The 20,004-nt window shown below is 43.7% G+C and overlaps 1 protein-coding gene and 2 long non-coding RNA genes across 3 annotated transcripts in view; 1 reads left to right on the top strand and 2 right to left on the bottom strand.

The window, feature by feature from the left end:
• TSPAN7 (tetraspanin 7) overlaps positions 1 to 12,309 on the bottom strand; it is a 95,193-nt gene extending 82,884 nt beyond the window's left edge. The window contains exon 1 of the mRNA XM_051811701.1: positions 12,166 to 12,309. Within this exon, the coding sequence (XP_051667661.1) occupies positions 12,166 to 12,246 (81 nt within the window). The 5' untranslated portion in view covers positions 12,247 to 12,309. The remainder of the gene's footprint in view (positions 1 to 12,165) is intronic.
• On the bottom strand, positions 810 to 9,685 carry LOC127481895 (uncharacterized). The gene is made up of 3 exons (XR_007908375.1): positions 8,179 to 9,685; positions 6,144 to 7,995; positions 810 to 4,326 (listed from the first exon to the last, which is right to left on the bottom strand). It is a non-coding gene; the product is annotated as an uncharacterized LOC127481895 (long non-coding RNA).
• On the top strand, positions 9,703 to 18,695 carry LOC127481893 (uncharacterized). The gene is made up of 5 exons (XR_007908370.1): positions 9,703 to 11,561; positions 17,763 to 17,824; positions 18,065 to 18,163; positions 18,301 to 18,375; positions 18,511 to 18,695. It is a non-coding gene; the product is annotated as an uncharacterized LOC127481893 (long non-coding RNA).
• Positions 18,696 to 20,004: the final 1,309 nt, after the last annotated feature.

Here is a 20,004-nt window from a genome sequence, read left to right as displayed (position 1 = left end):
GACTACCACTGGTAAATAAATCCAAAGGTTTAGTTTTGCCATAAGTAATTGCACTTAAGAACTAGGAAAACACAATATACATTTGTCAATGTTGTAAACAATCCACCCTACATACATACAGGGTGTAGAGTCCATTTTTTTCTGAATTTGTTCTGAATTTAATCCAAAGAATGTGCACTCTGCCATGGCCTCTGGTGCCAGCCATAATACTCAGCATTTATTCGTCTACCAGCTGACTCATGTGTGATCTCACACTACTTCACCAACTCATCAACACATCTGCAGATTGAGTCTTTTGCTCCTGCCTTTTTCAGTTTAGGTTTTGTTTTCATAGAAGCTGCAAAATTTTAAACACAATTCTACTTCTTTTAGGGTCCATCTAAGCTTCAGAAGAACTGACATGTCAGAGGATCACACATATTGCAAAATGATGTCATGTTGCAACGTCATAGGGCAACCAAAGCACGTCTAGAGACAGGAGGCAGAACTTTACAAATCCTCCATCTGGACAGAGGGAGGGAAACAGGGTTTATCCTGCTGAGATATCCAGCACAAGGATGAACGCTAAACGCTCCCAATCCCAAGTCTATGGGAATAATAACTATCTGTTTCACTGAACTTGAATATTAAGCACAGGGGGGTTTCAAAAGCCATTGCCTGACTGCATAAGATAGTTCAGTCATATTTGCTTCCCACTGTTTTTAAGCAGAGCAAGATGACTTTACAAGATATTTTACACCTTTCATATGGACAAAGCTCAGTCCACCCACATGTGCTCATCAACCCCTGATGTAATTCTTCTTAAAATGTCTTTTTATTTCATATTATTTTGCTTGCCAGTATTGCACTAACATATGATGTAGAGCAAATATCTTTTCAAGGGGCACATGTTACTACCAGACAGACTTGGGCTTGGGTGCACAACTGATCAGCTGGTGAATGGTACTAGAACAGAAACTGCTTAACTCTGTTCCTCACTGATGAGGTAGCTCTTATTTTTATATCCTTAATAACTTGATTGATTACCTAAGAGTAAAGTCTTCGCATGAAATTATTCTCAACATCTTTCAGATGATTTAGAGGTCTGCAGTCTTCTGTATTTTTCATATTCCGTGGTGGTGGAAAAAATAGGAATTCATCTTGGCCTAATATCTGGCATGAGACTGGAAAGCCAAGCACTTAATGAAATTAGGAGGAGAATTCAACTAAGCGGTTGTGGCTCAGTTATATTCTTGATCATCTAGGGATTGCATTGCTCCAGGAAACAACCCAGCTCCTTGCTTTAATACTGGATATTCTTCACAGCAGAGGAATTAATCCTGTCTGGTCCTCCAGCAATGTAAGGTCAGTGAATGAGGGGGGGAGGGAACACTTTAAATCTGATACTTCTGTTAAAAAATAGCTATGGTGCAGCATGCTCAGGTTTCCGTACAACAGGGGCCAGGTTTGGTTTGGGTTAAAGAGTATTGCATGCATATCACACATGCCAGCTCACAGAAACCGAGGCAACTTTTCCATATCATTTTGAACAACTTCATGAGCTGAAAATTCTCTCTACCACAGACATACCTATTTTAAGTACAACCATCTTGTCAGAAAGCAACTGGTTTTTGCTTACGAAACACAAAAGTCCTGGAAGTGGGAGGTTTTATTTTTGTTTCTGGTTTCAGTTGAAAATAACACAAGTGCTGGATGAAATACTGTTTATTACCCACAGTGGTTGGTCCAGCACATCTCCTGCAGCTTGTAATTTCACCGGCTGGTGAGCACAGTGGGACAGCCCACCCCACACCTGCGTGCCCCAGGGCAGAGCCTGGCAGTGCTCTTACCCTGTCCAGAGGGCTGCTGGCTGTCCCCTGGCTGTGGCAGGGACCACCTTGGATGGGACAAGGACCCATGATCCTGTCTTGCATATACCTCTGGTGACCACGCCAGTAAACACAGCTGAGGGTGGGTGAATTCAGTGCTGAGCAGGGGACAGAGGGCACTGAGCTGTTCTTTCCATGCCCAGAGGATGCTCAGTGAAAGCATCATTTTGAAGTAGGAAGACCAAAGGGGAAAGATTTAAAAAAGAGTATTTTTCCATAAGAAACTATTTATTTACAAGATCATGGGCAGAAACAATGGTTGCCCCATCCTGCCAGGGAATTTTGCACAAGTGTTCTGAAAGCTGCACGGGAATCCTGCACATATTCAGTAAATGCAGCAAAGTCATGCTGCCTCCTAGAAAGGCCACGAGTGTCCCCAGTCCTACCTGCCAGGAGAGAAATAAACCTGTAGTGCCATCCCTGTGAACTGCTTTTTTTTCCTTTTTAAAAGGTGTGACCTTCCATTAGAAAATCCTGCTTCAATCCCTTTGCATCAGCTCCTGATTTGCGAGAACAGGAAGCAAGGAATACACTGAGGCCTGGATTCTATGTTCCAAGAAATAATACTGAAACATTCCTGACAGTCAGCTTCCCAGCATCTTAAGGTCCTGGTTCTTTCTTCAGGAGTTTTTAGTCCTCACTTACACAGAAAAACCCAAAACCCTGAGGTCTGCAGGTGATGCATAGATGGTCTATAAGTTGTTCTGGGACAAGAAAGATCAATTTAAGCCTCCAGGTTGTTTGATCTGCACGATTTAACTCATCTGTTTTTCCTGAAGTAACTGGAAAGAGAAACTCAGTTCCAGATAAACTCTTCTCAGCATTCACTAGCAACTCCACACTGACTCAGAGACTCAGCTATACAAAAAAGCAGCTCTACCATAGAATAAATGACCTGTAAATCTAGAGGAAGTTGAAAAAGAAAAAAAAGAGAATCTCTAAACATGCAAAAATATCAGCTGCTGGTTTCCTGTAAGACATTATTTTGCAGGTAAATCAAATCACTCTCTGTCTGCAATCAGTGCACAATGCAGAGCAGCAAGTCCTACTCTCAGCACAGGGCAGCTGCACCTGTAAAAATGATCCCAACCATAAGATGCAGCCATCAGGAAGAGCATCAAGGTCCTGAGGGTAACCTATCTGTATTTGTTTCCTCTTTGTTTTCAAAGAGAAACAGAAGTGACATGCACTTAATTATGTTTCCATTCCAAGCCTAATTAGAGACAGTTAGATGTTAAGTACTATTGAAGTGAAATGCATACAGGAGGATTGAGTTTCTACCTATTCTTCTTTCTGTTAATGCATACCTGGAAAGCGTCCTCTCTTTTATCTTGATCTGTTCTTGCAAGAATGAAAGCCACAACTTTCCTGACACATTCCTGGTGTTTTGACTGCCTTTTGATACAGTGGTGGCCATAGCTATTTGAAATGAAAATGCTTTAGCCAGGAGACTATTAGGGAACACAACAAAAATCAAAGGATTTTCCCCCTTCACCTTCATTGTAGGAAACTTGCATCAATCATCCATCTCAAATAGCTTTTGGAATTGACTTGCACGTGTTGCCATAATTTGTATACAGTGTCCTTCACCTTTGCTTTGGTGAGGTCAGAGTAGAGCACCTGGACAGGCCAGGCAAGCTGCACACTGCTGCACACATTTGTGTTATCTTGTAAAATGGGAAAAAAAGTGCAATCCAGGCGTTTATCCTTGCAGAGTGCTTGGGCTTGCAGACCCCAGTTCCCCAGACTGTGCCACAGATTTTCACCTCCGGTTGGGCCCCAAGCCCCAGACACAACTTTGAAGCCTTGGTGCTGCCCACTTGGACTGATGCAACTTATGCCACGACAAAAACCAGTGATGCCATAAACTGGCCTAGTTCCAAGCCCAGCTACAAAAAAGGAACGTCAACATTATCTGGCATATTCAGAAAATTCTCATTTCTTTGAAAACTTTCTTTTTTTAGGATTACTCAAGTTACCAACAGTTTCCATCCCAGAGAAGACTACCTCCATCAAAAAATTTCAGGTTGTGATATAGCTCCCATTTATTTTTAGAAATATACTAAATGAGCAGTTTTTTTGTGTTTGGTTGCCAAATATGCTGAATAGGAATTTTCTAAACTGTTCAAAGTTGTTGCCAGATGAAGGCCAACCCATCAGAAACTCTGTCCAAATGATAAAGGCTTTTAAAGCTTATCAAATCATTAAATCAGCATGGTGCAGCTGACTCTTCAGTTGCAGGGGTTGTATTTAGGTCCTCGCAACAAGAATTTCTCATGTGCTAAGAGTGAGTTACAAACATACTGTGCTGGTGCAATTCAGTGCAATTTGCTGCTCCTGTGTAGTGCATTCTTCAGAGCAGTGCCTGTAATCTGGTCAGGAACAAGATCCTGAAGAACTTGACAGCTTCACTGACAACTTCAATCCTGTGGCATCAGCAGGTCTGAGCTGATCATTTCTGTTCAAAGGCATTAAGGCACTCAGTGGTTATATGGGTCATACAGCAGGGGCTTCCTTCCCTTCCCAGTTTTAGGGAACTGTAAGTGCTTCTTTTCCTACGATATTTACAGAGTTTCACTCTCTCCTCTCCTCCTTCTCTGCAGCACCATATAAGCATGTCAACCTTTTCCTCAGGTCTGCTCCCAAGATCCACAGACTTCTGCAGATTAAATCCGTCGCCTTGTTATTCACATCATCACATTCTCCTAGCAAATAAACCCTTTAAAAAAATTCTTGAATATGAAAAAAAAACAAAAGGAACATTTTGATCCATCCTAATCCACATGCAACCCAAACCAAACACAACCTTTTTTCAAAGCTCACAGCAAATAACTCTCAGAAATAAACCATGGTAAGGCACAGTTTCAGCCTTCTTCCCAGCCCAGGCTGTTGCCTTGTGGTGCACCCTGCTTGACTTCTGGGAGGGAGTCACTGCTGGTATCACACAGTGACCAGCCACCAATTGAACTCAGCACAGAAGTTCAGGGAGATGAGTAAGGCAAGAAACGGAGAGGGAAGGGGAGCTGCTTGCTTCTATTAAAGATTTTAGCACTGTCCCCAGAACCACATAGATGAAAACAGAACATCTGGAAAACATCTTGCAAAACACTACATGGAAATTACAGCAAAATTAGTATTAGCAGCATTGCTTCCACTCTTTTACTACAGCTCCTAAAAATCCTGTGGCCTACTCCCAGAGCTCAAAGAACCAACTCAGCAATGAAGTAATGATAATCCTGTAAGACACAAGTGTGCCATGCTTCAGAGTCTCTTTAGTACAGGAGAAATTTAAATACTTCCCTCTCATAACCCAGAACTGTTATATATATAAGCCATCTGCTCACCACCGAGAAAGAAAGCTAAGATGGAAAGAAGCACGTTCTACCAAAGTGAAGGATCTATTCTCTGAGAGATGATTAAATGTTAATTAATAGGGTGAGCCCAAAGAAATAACATTATGTAAATAAAAACAGCCTTACAGTATCTGTTGTCTGCTCCCTACAGTCACCTCTGTAGTCTTGCATTTTATTCTAAAGATTCGGTCACCAAGGTTTGCAAGACACTGAGGGCTGAAAACTGCAAATTTGGTAGCTGCAGAACAGACTCAGTATTACAGTAAAGCTGGTATCTATGTAACAAGAATCTCTAGGCTTAAAATGCATGTGAAAGATTGAAGGAGATGTTTCTGCAAGCTCAGTGCACAAAGAGCCTTTCTAGATATTCATCTATTAACTCATTGGCATGTAAATTTGTAGGACAGTTACAACAACTGAAGAAATGATGATAAAAATCCAGAGATGGAGACAGCTAACAATACCAGGTAACCTAATTTAGATCCCTGACAGCACAAGGAATTGATAAATAGTCACAGAACCACAGATAAAATCAGATTATTGGATCCATTTTAAATTCCCTTGGTTTACCTACAATAATTGCCTCCGTTTCCTTGACAAGCATGGCTGGTATGAACCAGAATCCAAGAAAAAGGACTCTGCTGCTGTTTCAATGGAAAAGTGATAGCAAGGCCTCCCCAGCATCCTTCCTTAGAATTTCTGTTTACACTGTTTAGGCCACACAACAGGTTGGCTAGAGCAGGAGTGAATGCTAAACAGCCAATGTTTACTACACATACAGCGGTACTCCCCCACACCTCCATCCCCTTGGAAAAAGCAAGGGCTTCTGCCACTGCTTGTTGTGAATGCATCCTGTGTCTTCCCAAATACAAATGAAATACTTCAAGTCACCCACTGTCCCTCTTCACCAGTCCAAACTGACCTGTTAATGTGAAAAAGTTACCATCCTCAAACTAGAGAACTGTCCAGATACGAACTCCAACGTCGAGGGCTAGCAAGTACTTTGCTGAGACATAACCATACTTAAACAAATAAAAAAGAAGGAGCATTTGGCCAACAGCAAAGTCAATTATTCATTTAAATGAAGTGTACAGTGCTAATTGGTACCATAAACACACAATTTTCAGAATGTGAATGGGCACTGGCAACACAAAAACTGCACCAACTTGCCAATTTCTCTGCTCCAAAATAGGCAAACTGACTACACTCTTAAAACCAATTTCTTGCCAAGGAGGGGAACAGAGTGAGGTCCTAGAAATGTCTGAAGGCACAATCCATGCCACATGGAAGCTTCCCCTGTGACATCCCACCCATAGGTGACCCTGGGGTAACAGACAGAGGTTCTGCATGCTGGCAACAACAGCCCCAGCACTAGGTATGGAACACACATCAAAATCATAATCTTCTCTATTTACCCACACTGTCTGGAGCTGCCCTGCTGGCATAGATCTCATCTGTGAGGACTATCATCAAGGGGTTTTTGTACCATACTGTAATAAAAACAAAAAATCGCACCAAAACCACCACAAAACTAAGCCAAGTTGGGTACATATCCCAAGAGGAAACTTAGAAAACTGACTCTGGAGTTATGATTTAAAACACCATCTAGCCTTTATTTGTTGTTTTTTAAATCCAGTTATTTATTTAGCCAACAGAATTCACCTTGGGCTATACTCACAAGAAAACACCACTATCTTTAATCTTTCATGTTTATCATTATGTGAGCAGAACAGGAAACAACTGACTTAAGGAGGCAACTGCATGAGATTTGTGCCTAAACCACAGAGCACTCCAAATCCATCATGATGGGGGGATTTTTTGCATTATTGAGAGTGTGTTTTTTTTTTAATTCAGGTAACTATGTCTGAATAATAACATTTCTTTCTAAAAGTATAGCGATGTTGACTTTGCAGTCAGTGGAACCACCAAAAGACTGAGCAATCTAAGCCACATGGGAAAGCTAAAATTTTCCCCAAATATTTCCTCTAAAACCATCTGCTAACAGATATTTTTAAAAAAAATTAAAGAAAGAATATAAGCATTTTAAGAGGTATTACAAAGACCAGAAACATGCAGAAAATAATGCATAAGCACTGCAAAGAATTTCTGGGGAGAAAACCAGTAATTTCAGCAACCCAGCTGGACACTCATAGCGAAGATGACTAATGCCACTAGTAACTCAAAGGGACACGCAAATTTAATCCCATATTATAATGCATGGCTAAAAAGGTTGCATTTGAAGATGGGTCAGCAGTGGAGCCATAAATCTGTGTTACAGGGGAGGCCACTTGCTCTTTGTCTCAGGCATTTCCCAGAAAATGGCTTTGTGAGCTCCTGGAATGGTGGGTGAATGCTGCCTCCACCCTACCACCACAGCACAAGGATCAGGAGCTGCCTGCCCCAACACCACAGCCACTCACAGCCCCCCACCAGTGACCTCCTTTTCGGGAAGCCTGAAAGAAGATGGAAACAGGGGGGGTGGCAGGGGGTTGGGATTCAAAGGAGACACCAACTCTCCCAGTGCCCCCCATGCTAGAGAGGGCCTGAGCCCATCATCCTTCATGGGCCACCTTCTGACCCCCTGACCTCCACACCAGTGACACTGCAGCCACCAGAGGAACTGGCTAAAAGAAGATGAACTACAAGAAAACAGGCAATTTCAACCTGGTTTAAAATCACAGTGCTGGCTGTGGCCTCACAGCCAGGCAACACTTACCTGTCCCACCACACTCCAGTCCACAGATCTCCTGCCACTTGCCAACCTCCAAGGGGTCCTACCAGGATGCACAGGTCCATTTTCAAAGGGATAAAAACTTGGAAAACTAAACTACCACTACTGCAAATAGCTATCTTAGTTCAGATTTTGTCACATTGCAAAAGACAAGCCAAGTTCCAAGAACCTAATGCAGTCTCCAAAACATTGACTTTGGAAGGTGCTCTTCAGATCAGTGACTCACCTTGGAAAAATGTCTGCGTGGAAACTCTTCTTCTATGCTTTTATTACATTAATGAACAGCAAGAAACCCCAATACCAGCAGTACAGCACACACAAAGCACTCATCTGAGTGCCAAGTGTCTCACAGGGCCTAAAATTGGAAGGTAATCACTTTGCTACGGTGCCTATTTGGGGCAACAAGAAGCTTTGCATGGAAGATGAAACCTGTTTTCTGCAGCCATATGACTTTAAGGACCGATGCATGCACCCTTAAAGCTGCCTCCCAAAACACATTGAGGCAGGCAGTTAATTTGGTAACAAAATATATTTTGAAGGCTACAATGAAGTATTAAGTATACACATGTTTTAAGACAAAAGGTTACTTAAGTGTTAGATAATTACAAGGTACTGAGAGGCGCTTCAAGGTTTCGTTCTCCTATATAAAAAAAATCATTTTGCATTCTAATCCAAAATTCATCTTCTCTTAAAAACAAGACAGGTTATATCTCGGATTTCTATGCAAGCAATTTATGATAGCCAAAAGGAAAAAAAAATAAAAATAGCTAACAGCCAAGCAGAGCTTTTATCACCTTTTTTTAATCTTCTAGTTCCAAATCAGATGCATTCAGTACAGAATTCTGATTAGGAAAAAAATGGCTGTTGAATTTTTATTACTACATCCCTTAAGGACCAAAAGTGGTAACCTTAGGCACTTAATGTGTTCTATGAATAACAATACATATGAGCACATAAAAAGCTTGTTATCTCTGTTTATGGAATTTTTTTACCATATTCATACATTTACGGAAAGAAGTTGGGAAGTGCGGTGAGGGGGAGGAGAGGAAGCTATCAAAATAACAAACACCATTAAATAAAACCTATTTGGAGAGGAACAAGCTAGACAGTATGAAATTTGAACAAACCATGTCTCCTCATTACGGTCCTGCAGCTCCCATGTAGTCGGTGGAGCCTCGTTCAATGCTCATACTAAAAGCCTTCACTCATATGCACCTCTCCCATTGATACAAATGCAATTCATATTTAACCCTGAAAATCACTTGTTATACGAGCTTTCTGTGTACATTGATTTTCTTATTTTATTATAAACAATGTAAATGAAGAGAAGTCCTTCATGATGGTTCAAAACAGCTCACTGGATGCACAGAAAAATCTTCTCTCCCTGTCCCCTCACATCAGAGTCTGTAACCACTTGCTTAATACCCGAAGGGTTGCCACCACACACCACCCTGTCACAGGACAATTTTCTGCCCTGTGTTATAACACAACTTCATCCCTACAGCTAGAAAAAAAATCCATACGAACTGCAGCTAAGCAACGCAGGGCTTCCTCCTTCAGAAATCAGCTTGCAGCCTCTCCAAAAAATGTGGGAAAGCCGTCAGAATGAAAATTTACAAAGCAGCCATTTGTGGTGCTGGCATGGTTTCCTTCTGGTATTTAGATCAGTCCAAGAAATAAATTTTTAAAATAGTTCCTCCAATAGAATCCTTCCCATATTTTCAGCTCTGAGAATTCACAGGGACTAAATTCAAGTTACGCTGGCTCTGGAGCCAGCAGATTGTGAGAGTACAAAAAGCACCCTAGAAAATAATGGAGGGAGGGTTGAGGCAAGTCCATGCATCTTTCAGCTCTCAAACTTGCCTGCAAAAAGAAAAGGAGCATACGGCCAGAGTGAACTAGGTTTCTGCTCCACTCATGGTAGTAACTGTAACCTGCTCCAATTTATGTTATTTGGATTTAAAGCTTAGCAGGGGGCCGAACATGTGAATTAGTTTTTGTTCTTCTATTTAGCATGGAAGAACTAATGAAGACTTAGGGTCTACTGTCAAATATTTTGGACCTTTAAAAGTCCTTTGCTGTCTTCCCCCACTGAGACTTGCCTAGGTTTCCATAGGTTGGTGCCTTGAGAAACCAGATGGAAGAGCAAGTAGGATAGTTCACTCTCCTTTGCTCATGGTCGCAGGATTTTGTCTCCAACTGTTTATTTCTTCCTCCTTTTCTGGGCTCAAGGAAGATGATAAGTGGACAAACACTCTGAGGGCTGCCAAATGTTAAGTAACTAGAAGAGTGGGCCATGCCCTTGGAGAAGACCAGGACACATGGGAGCCTGACACATAGTTTAGAGTAAAATAATTTGCAGGAGAGCATCCCACCAGCACAGCTGTGTTGCCGGAGCCCAAACTAGAGCTCAACTGTGTTATTTACCCTACAAGGTCCCAGCTGTCAACCTGGCCTGGCATCATGACAGCCTACGGCACAAATGCCCTTAGCCAGCTGCTTGGCTCAATGTACAATTCTCTCTTTTTTAATGAGATTAGCGCTGGTGAAATGTGCTAGCTCAACAGACATGCCGATCTAAGTCCTCTGTTTTTTTCGGGCTACAGCAGGCACAGCGATCACTTTTAAAAGAAGACACAATTTTAAAAGACACCGTAAATTTGCCAGGGCTTCTGCAATTGCTCATTCATCACAGGAAGAAGAGGGGCTTCTTATAGATCCAGTGAGAACTGAGGACTGGAAAGGATGAGTCTTGAAATTGTGGTAAGTGTATAAACTTAGCAACCTACCTCCTTGAGACTAGCGTGAAGGATCTACTTGCCAACAAAAAAAAAACCAAAACAAAACAACAGATGATTCTGGCTTTTTATCCATTTCAGTCATCAAATACATCTGCTGTGGCTACCGCCAAAATTGTTAAAGAACAAGGGGGAGGGGGTGTACGTTAAATACCGGGGAGCAGGGGGGGTGTCAATAACACAGAGGTACTGCTGTAAATATGGATTAGCAAAATGCATTTTGGTTATGCTTTAAAAAAAAAAAACAGTTAAAGTTGAAACAGCTGAAGTAAAGTGTTCACTATAACGCTGTCAAACGCTATTGCCATGAATAAGCAATTCTTTGTTTAGAATGCATTTTTAAGCAGAATGATGAAAATTTGAGTCACCCTGTTTCGCAGGCACTATTCATAGCACAAAGCTACTAAACCGATAAAGCACAATCAGCTCCCCTTGCTAGGAAGTGACAAATGCGCCTTAGGGCACAGTATCGATGATGTGCGGATCACGGTCTCTAACGGCGCACAGCGGGGCCATTATCGTGTGTTGTCACCGCGTGCCATTAAAAGGACTTTAATCTGCCGATCGCCGCCGCGATACGCGGCTCCTGCCAGGGATCTACCGACTGACAGGCCGGGACGCTGCGAAATCCCCCAGCCCCCGGGGTCGCCTGAGAAACACGGCCCGGCTCCCCCGTCAGTCAATCGCGGCAACTCAATTAATGCATCTGGGTCAGGAAAATGGTTTGCGGGAGCCTGAGCCCGGTTACGAAACGCGGATACCGCGGCGGGTACCGCGGGCGGCGGCGGAGGGCAGCACCCGCTGAGCCCAGGTGAGCACCGGGGAGGGACCGGGGGGCACCGAGGTGGCACCTCCGGGCCCCGCGGCGGGACAGGGATGTGGCAGCAGCCGGGACACGGGCGGGGGCCGCCTTGCAGCCCCCCGCCCCCCCGGTTCGGCTGGCCAAGGGAGGCAGCGGGGAAGGGGGGCGGCCAAGGCGACTGTCGGAGAGACCTCTGCAACTTTCCCCGGCGGGGGCTCGGGGGGTATGTGCTCGGCGCGAGAAGAGGCAAAAAACATTACTTTAAATATATATATATATGTGTGTGTGTGTTTATAAATATGTGCGCATATATACATATATATATGAGTGCGTATATATATAAATGTATATATACATATATATAAGTGCATATATATAAAAATATAAATACACACATATATATATATGTGTATATAAATACACATATATGAGTATACACATATGTATTCCGGCCGATACGGTCCGTCCCCGCACGGCACGGCGGTGCCCTCCCGGCAGATCCGCGCTGCGGAGACCCCGCCGCCCCCCGCCCCGGGCAGGTGGGGGCCGCGGGGGTGCCGGGGCCGTGCCCGGGTGGTCGGTGTGTGCCCGCGCCGCGCCGCTCCGCACTCACCCAGAAAACGAAGGAGTAGATGATGAGGAGAGTTTTCAGACACGTTATCACGGGTTTGGTCTCCATTCTCCTCGATGCCATAATACTGAGATCCCGGCTGCAGGCTGGGCGCGGGAGGAGGCGGAGGAGGAGGGAGGGGAGGGGGAGGGAGGAGAGAGCGGGGGGGGGGGGGCGGAGGGAGGTGAGCTCAGCTCAGCACCAGGCTCGCCCTGCTCGCCGCGGCCTGGGCTCACCGCGCCTCCTGCTGCCGCCCGGGGACCCCCGCCCCGGGCCGCCGAGAGGAGGGGAGAGGGGGCTGAAATATCACCTGCCAGGGGGTGGCCGCGGGGCACAGGGATCTGCCCCCGGGGTGTAATTTACTGGAATATCTCGGGTGAGGCGGGGGGAGGGCGGCTGAAGGTTTTGAAAGATGAAGTGAAAGAACCCCCTCGGCCCCCTCCTTTTCTCGGGAAGGTGCTCAGAAGCGTTGCTTGGGGTGCTTAGGGGCTTGGGGAGGGGGGCTCTGGATGGTCGAAGCTGGAGAGGGAATTGCCCTTACGGGAGAAAATATCTTTTGGTGTCACGATTAAAATGTGTGTTTGTGCGCAAGCTGCAAGAATCTGGAGACCAGAGCAAGGGCATGTAGGACAGGTTTGACAGTGCTCTGGTTACAGCCACATAGTCTGGGTGAGCCAGGCTGTGTAAGAGCAAGAGCTCTGCACCGAAGCCATTTGAGGGGCCAGGGCTCCTCCAGCCCTGCACCTGTGACGTGCCTCTTTGCAGCTCCAGCGCAGGTGATTGCACTGAGACAGTAGGATCTATGATCTATGAATGAGCAGGTCGTGAAGCTCAGATGCTTCTGAAGCCTGGTCCCTAACCTTGGCTTCACCTCACCCTCAAATCTCAACTCTATCCTAAAAAAAAGACATTGAACCCCAGCCTAAAATGATCAGAAACCTTGCAATTCTACATGTCTTTGAGACCCTGAGCTTCAGCTGAAACAGACCTGGCTCAACTCCACCTGGAGTGAGGGTACACCCCAGAGAGAGAACAGATCTCTGGAGAGAGCCAGCTTCTCCTTATTTTCCCTGCAGCCACCAGCCCACTGTAAAATCCAGCAAGTGATGGACAGCAGAGAAATAACTGCATTAGTCTGGGAATGGAAAGGGACCTGATGCTGCAGAGCCCCTGCTGCAGCAAAACAGTGGTGTGGGACTCACTGGACTCCTCTGGGTAGAGATAAAAAAGGCTTTGTGGGGTGGCTGCCTTCAGGAAAACTATGGCCAGAATGAGGGCACACACGTGCCTTGGCAGCCCGAACTCCTGTGCCAAGACCATGGGCAGGCGCAGAGGGAATGACTTCAGGTTTCCTTTTCTGTAGTTCACATTTTGGAGGAGGGTAATGTGTGCATGGGAGTGAACGTTGGAGCATAGCATGTCCCTCCTGAATGGTATGCCTGCACACCCCACAAAGCAGGGCTCTGAACTGTACCTTTCACTGCATTAAAATCAAAACAAGGTCAACGCTAAGCAGCGTATTTCCTCAAGCTACAAAAGCAATGTAGTTTGTGCATCTGAGATGAACCAAAGTGATAAACCAGACTTTGCCGCTCAAGGGACAGTGTTTAAAATAATATATAGAAAAAAAATGGTTCCTGAGCAAGTGCTTTTGTAATATGCAGAGGTTTTGACATGAAAACTGCTGCAAGATTTTACTGGGTTTGACTTATGTCTTTAAGACTTGGTTAGCCTACTATTTCCCAAAACAATGAAGGCATCTAAAAGATGCTTGAGGGGGAAGTATTCTGCAGGAGATACTGGGGGTTTTAAGCAATCACTGCTTTTGTGGAAAATTCAGATGACAGGTGCATAAATCTTTATTGACTTGGCCATTAAAATGTAAATAAGCGCAGTAACTGCAAAAAATTATATTGACAGTAACAACAGTTATAAATATTCACTGTACAAAAATTATACTAAGATTTTTTTGACAGAAAATAGCTAAGCAAGAGCAGGAGACTTCTCTCCCTTCCCCTCATATGGGCTGTAGAAAAGATAAATGCTACTGTCACAGGCCAGGGGACAGCAACCATTTATTTCAGTAGGTATGGTTATACTTCCCCTCCCTTTCAGGTGTTTTTAAGAAAGCGTGAAACAAACTATAATATCAATCAGAATTTAAATATCCAGCCAACAGAAAGCATGCATGGCTATTTTGGTAGATGCTGATTTTGACAAAGACTCAAGATTTCTGCCAATAGCCTGTGATTTTAGGTCACTCTGTCTTCTAGTGCCTAATTTGAGATTCATCTCCTGAGTCTTCTCAGAAGGATATGCTGGGGATCTAAACTGCACAAGTGCCTATAGAGCCTCCCTTGGCAGTGTTGTGAAAACTCAGAGGGTTTTGCACCAGGGAACCAGAGAGAAAACAGAGGTGCAAGAAGAAATGTCCCTGTAAGGAAATACAGTTCCTTTCTCCATTAATGTCAGTCCCTAGTGGGCATTATGTCCAGAGAATTGGGAAAAAGAGACTCTGTGTTATCTCCACTTGAACCTACAGTCTTCCTGCCAAGACTGTCTTTGGAGGAACTCTGAGTTGCTTTCTGACATACAGTGAAGCAGCATATACTTTACTGGATGAAGAGGCAAATTTTGGATTAAAAATGAGAATGTCTGAACAGAGCTGGACATAAATCTGCCTGATTACAGCAAATACCGTTAAAATACGACAAGAGCACCAAGCCATCAAATATTTTAGGCTTAAATAGAATTACTGAACAATTGCTAGCCTTCATGTGTGGCTTGGAAACACATTTATCTTTTTAAAATATTTTATCATCTTTTTGCAGATTTGGGAGTGCAGATTCTCAAGTATTACTAGAACAAAATCAAAGCAAGTTTTTGTAAAGCAAAATACATTTTCAGTTCTGTAATCCATGTTTGCAAAGATGGGAGCATAATTGCTCTTCACATCTCCCTGCAGAGAGAACATTTTGTAGTTTTTCAAAATAGGACATTTTTGCCTAACTGTAATTTGAAAAATATTTCTTTATTACACTAGCAGTTTGCAGGGGATTCTGCTTATGATCAGTGCCCATAAGCTCCTATTTCTTCATAATGCACAGGAAATATCACCTGTCTGAATAATTCTGTTTGCAAAGCATTGGTCTAGAAGGAGCTCCCTCATCCCACAACAGGAGAGTATTGTATTGTAGAAAGTGAAAATGAGCACTTCCATCCTTACCTGCACCTGACCTTAGCTATTTGATGGTTAAATAGAAACTTTCTGGGGAAAGTGGTGGAAAGATGTGAACAGCCGTTGCATCAAGCATGATAAGGTCTCACACCCTTCTGCAACTGCAGGAGGTGACATGAAATATGGTGCTTTGTTCTCTTCATACCCACTCTGGCCTTTCCCAGATTCACTGTGGTGCTGTTGACTGTAAAGGCTGCAACCTCTACTACCCTTTACTGAGCATTCTGGCTCATAATCCACACTCACTTCATCCTCCCTGGAGAGCGGAGGTTTGAGGGGTTTTTTGTCCTTTTCCGAGTCCTTCCATCTCCATGTGTCCTGCCAGCACCTGTCCTCAGCTGGCAGAACCCACAGCCTGTGTCAGTCCACCATGAAGAAAAGACAAATCTTTTTCACAAAACACAGAAAGCAGAAGAAAAAAAACAAGTGCCTGATAATTTTGCTGCGCTTGTGTATCTCAGGTGAGTTCAGGCAACTCTGTACAGGTCCCACTGGCACCTCCACATTGGAATTCAGCTCTAAGAAAGCAGAGATCTTGCACAGCAGTTAGTTTGTTATGTGACTGGTAGCTGCAAGCTTTTGGCAGGTGCATCACCAAGTGATGGCCCAGGCCCCAAAATGTGTCTTCTCAAGATGCCTCAGACTTTATAGGTCCCCAAGGAGGAGATGGGGGGGTTACAAAGTCAGTGTCAGAGAATGATTTGTCAGAAGAGACCCTGTAAGGAGACAAGTGTAGTATTGGCAAAGTCAATCAAGCTATGCCCATTGACAACAACTGATGAGAAAGGTCCAGTCTCCTGCAGCACAGGTATAAGGGAACAAATAGAGGCATCAACTTCAGTGGTTTGGTAACAGGTATGAGTTAGGATGAAATGTATGTTCAGCACCAATTCAGGCTAACGGGCTTGTGGGATGGCTCTGCAGTATTGAGAAAACAGTGCCACCCTAACCTGATGAACAAGCAGCACATGTTTGCAAAGAAAGGAGTAGTAACACTGGGAAACTTCCTTAGACCATTTAAGAAAGTCTTAGGATGCTTTATAGGAAGCACATCATGCTTTATGAACTATGCTCAGTTTATGTATGCTCTTACACAGGCCAAAAAGAGACATCGAGGGAACAAGGATAAAAAGAAGAAGGTTTAGGCAAAAAAAAGTGGTAAAAAGAGTGAACTTTATACCTTTAACAACACAAACTAACCAGTTACAAGATCAGAACTTGTGTAGAGATTAACAAAACTGAGGTAAAGCTTACACTCAGTCTTTCCAGAAGCCAGATGGCAACTAGATATATCCACTTGCAGTGTTTGGTTTAGTGCTGTTTTATGATAATTTTTAGATTATAAAGAAAGATCTCTGCCATTCTGGGATCTTCCTTTGCCCCTGGATTGTTACTTGCTATGGGATCAATGAAGTTCTTGATCCTTTACATCATGACTTCCAAAGCTTGAATAACTTTGTCCCAAAAGCCACACAACTATGTGGAGGCAGGAGGGAGTGTGTGGTTTCCATTATTCTGTTTCCCTCCAGAGCAGGCACGTAGTATCTGGTTTTTTTCAGTAATATTGATATAAATAAGCTTTTCATAACTTTTTTGTATTTCTCAGAGCATGTCTGTCATGGTTTGAGAGCCCCAAAAATTTAATTCCTTATCTTCAAACCCCCTCCCACATCTCCACTCAATGTGAGAAGGTTTTTTCCAGACAAATACACGAGACTTAAAGTGGGGGAAAGGGAATATGTTACAATGACTGTACAAATAAATATTATAATACATTATACACACGATCTCAACTATCTCTACCATGATAAATCAGTATTTACAATGGATCAGACCTCTTCTCCCCTCCAAATAAAAATCCAGGAGGGAAGAAGGAAAGATCCTTTCCAGTCTTGATTTGAAAGGGAAGTTTATAGCTATTTTGTAGGCAAATAGTTCTCATGGCTTGCGATGGCTTTCCTGATTACTCTGAAGCTTTGTGAAGTGTCCTCTCCAAAGGGAATGGAACAGAAATACATTTGTGACTAATTACCACAACAGGATAAATTAAGATCACCAGCACTTACAGAGAAAGGGTGGAGGACTTGGAAAAGATAAGAGGTCAGAAAGCAGAAAATACACAAAGAGCACATAAATACACAAAGAGCATATCTATATTACTTCAGGAGAAGCATTATTACATCTGCAATTGATAGGAATTCTGATACACAGCGAGAAAAATGGAGCCATACAATTTTATTATCTTCATCCTTAGCAATAAAGTGGCAATTAACCCTGCACATTTGCCAAGTCACTCAGATTGGTTTGTAATACTGTGTTTCTTCTTTCTTTCTTTCTTTTTTTTTTTTTTCTTTCTTTGTAGTTCTGAATAACAGCACCAGATTCTGTTCTGGTGTCCCTGGAACACCTGGACATTTTCTTAAGGTCAGTAGGTAATTTACAATGACCTCGTGAGGAATTAGATAATTTCTTCTTCTGGAAAGATCAATGTAAGGGGTTAAGAAGCACCTGTGAGGTCCCCCTCCTCCATGGTTTTCTGTTATTTAGTTTTTGTCAAGAAATGTGGTGGAGCTGCACCTTAAACTGTGAACACCACAGTGTTCAGTACTATTTGCATTTTCCTCCTTTTCTTTTCTTGAGTGTACCATGATTTGTTTCCACTAGATTTCTCCTACATCTGCCCTGAAGCAAATGCAAGCAGAACTGAGGAATCTCAACCTCTTCTCCAGTGCTGCAGAAGTTGCCTCTTGTCATTGCAGATCTGTAAGTGTTTGCATAAGAAGTAGGTGCAAGTCAGCAAACTCCAGCTTTTCTGTTCTGCAGGTGCAGCCACCCCCTTGTGTGACAGATGCCGACTCCTGACTGACATGTCTGCATGTTGTGTGTTTTTTTCTGTGCAGGGTAAGAGATTGGTCAGCCTGGACGCCTGCAAGGCTCTGCCCAGCCCTTTACCTCGTCTCTGACAGCAGCCACTGGTAGGTATGTGTGGAGAGACCCTAACAAGCCTCTTGCCTGGGGTGCTCCTAGTCTGCTGACCCAGCTGCAGACACTGGATTATTTGTGTCAGCCATAAGAGCCCTGAAGCAACACTGTTCCCCTCCTTTTGGCAGAGAACACTCCAAAGAGTTGCAGTTTGGAAACGGTATTGAAAAAGTATCATGCAGCTATTTAAGCGGAATGGGAATCCTGGATGTCCTCACCTTATGGACAGAGGGATGGGGAAAGCTCAAGTGTGAGGGAGATGGACTATGGCTGACATGGATGCTGATGAGGGAGGTCACTGTATGGAACTTCTGCTGCAATGGAAAGAGATGTTATGTTAGCGTGACACAACAGCATAGGATGAGGCAAAGCACTCGTCAAAGGATGAGAGTCACATTAGGACCTGCTAATTCTGCTACTAACCTTAGGGTACAACTGGCAGGACCTGATTCTCTGTGGGAGGATGAAAGAAATGGGAAGATGTTCTGGGAGACTTAGAGCAATCTTTACTTTACACAGTGCAGAGGACAAGGGACAATGCGAAGAACGCCACAGAGGCCACAGTCAGACCAAGAGCTCTTTGATAAATAGCCATACTCAAGGTGGAAAACTGAGACCACGCACACAGTGAAAGGAATTTGAGGTACACTGCAGGAATTTTGAGCCAATGTGTTTTCTCTTGATGTGCAGCCTAGGTTTCCTTCTCCTCCTCTAAACAGTGGCTCCTCTTCACGTCTTCGGAAAACATGATTGATTTTTAAAGCTGCCATGCATTTTGCGATAGCGAGTTAGTGATAGAAAGAGAAAAAATTACAACAAATTAGTGTTTTGGCAAGTAGAATTAGGCTGTATAAAGCAATAACATTAGAAAAAACAATTCATTGCAGATAACGTCTATGACAACAAATCTTCAAACAACCAAAGAACACAAGACTGGTACTTATAGCACATCTTGTACCCACCTCAGTGCCACTGCAGGCAGAGGTCTTGATTTTTAAGGACTTGCAACGTGTGTTGCATGTTTTACACAAGTATCTGTTACATGAGCACATTAAAGATCTAGCTCCAGCTTAGATGCCCTTTTTCTGGAGCAGATGTGATGCTTCCTGTGATGCTGGGGAATGGAGTGGATGTTAACTGCTCACTCAGATACTGCTTGTTTCTTGGATGAGCAGCTTTTCTTCCCTCGCGAAGGATTTTTCTGCTTTGCACCCACATCCCTTCCTTCAGGAGGAGCAAACTTAGCACTGTTTCCTGGAGACACCCATTGCTGGTCCCTCTCAAGTTCCTTCAGTGAGAAGCCTTGTGTCCTCCACAAACACACAACAATTTCCTAAGCCATTGGGTGAGGAGCTCTGTTCCCCTAAGCAGAGGAGCAGCAAACACTTGTGGACTCTGTGTCGGGCTTACCAGCTGTAAGAAGCACCACCTGTCAGGCCCCTAACACACCCTCCTACCCTTCCCAGGCTCTTGAATGCCTGGGCTCAGGGCCAGCTTAGGTAAGGGTTGCAGGCGTCACATCTTGAATCAAAGGTTTGAGAAAACACTGTGAGAAGCCTTGGTGGGAATGGCCACTCTTCCCTGAGCTGTTAAGCTGAGCACTCTACCTGTGCTCTTTGCCT

The sequence above is a fragment of the Manacus candei genome, unplaced genomic scaffold (assembly GCF_025592945.1).
Source record: "Manacus candei isolate 608988 ecotype Guabito, Panama unplaced genomic scaffold, ASM2559294v1 h1tg000083l, whole genome shotgun sequence".
Lineage (NCBI taxonomy): Eukaryota > Metazoa > Chordata > Aves > Passeriformes > Pipridae > Manacus > Manacus candei.
Note: the sequence above shows the minus strand (reverse complement) of the source record. Positions and strands in the feature narration are given on the sequence as shown.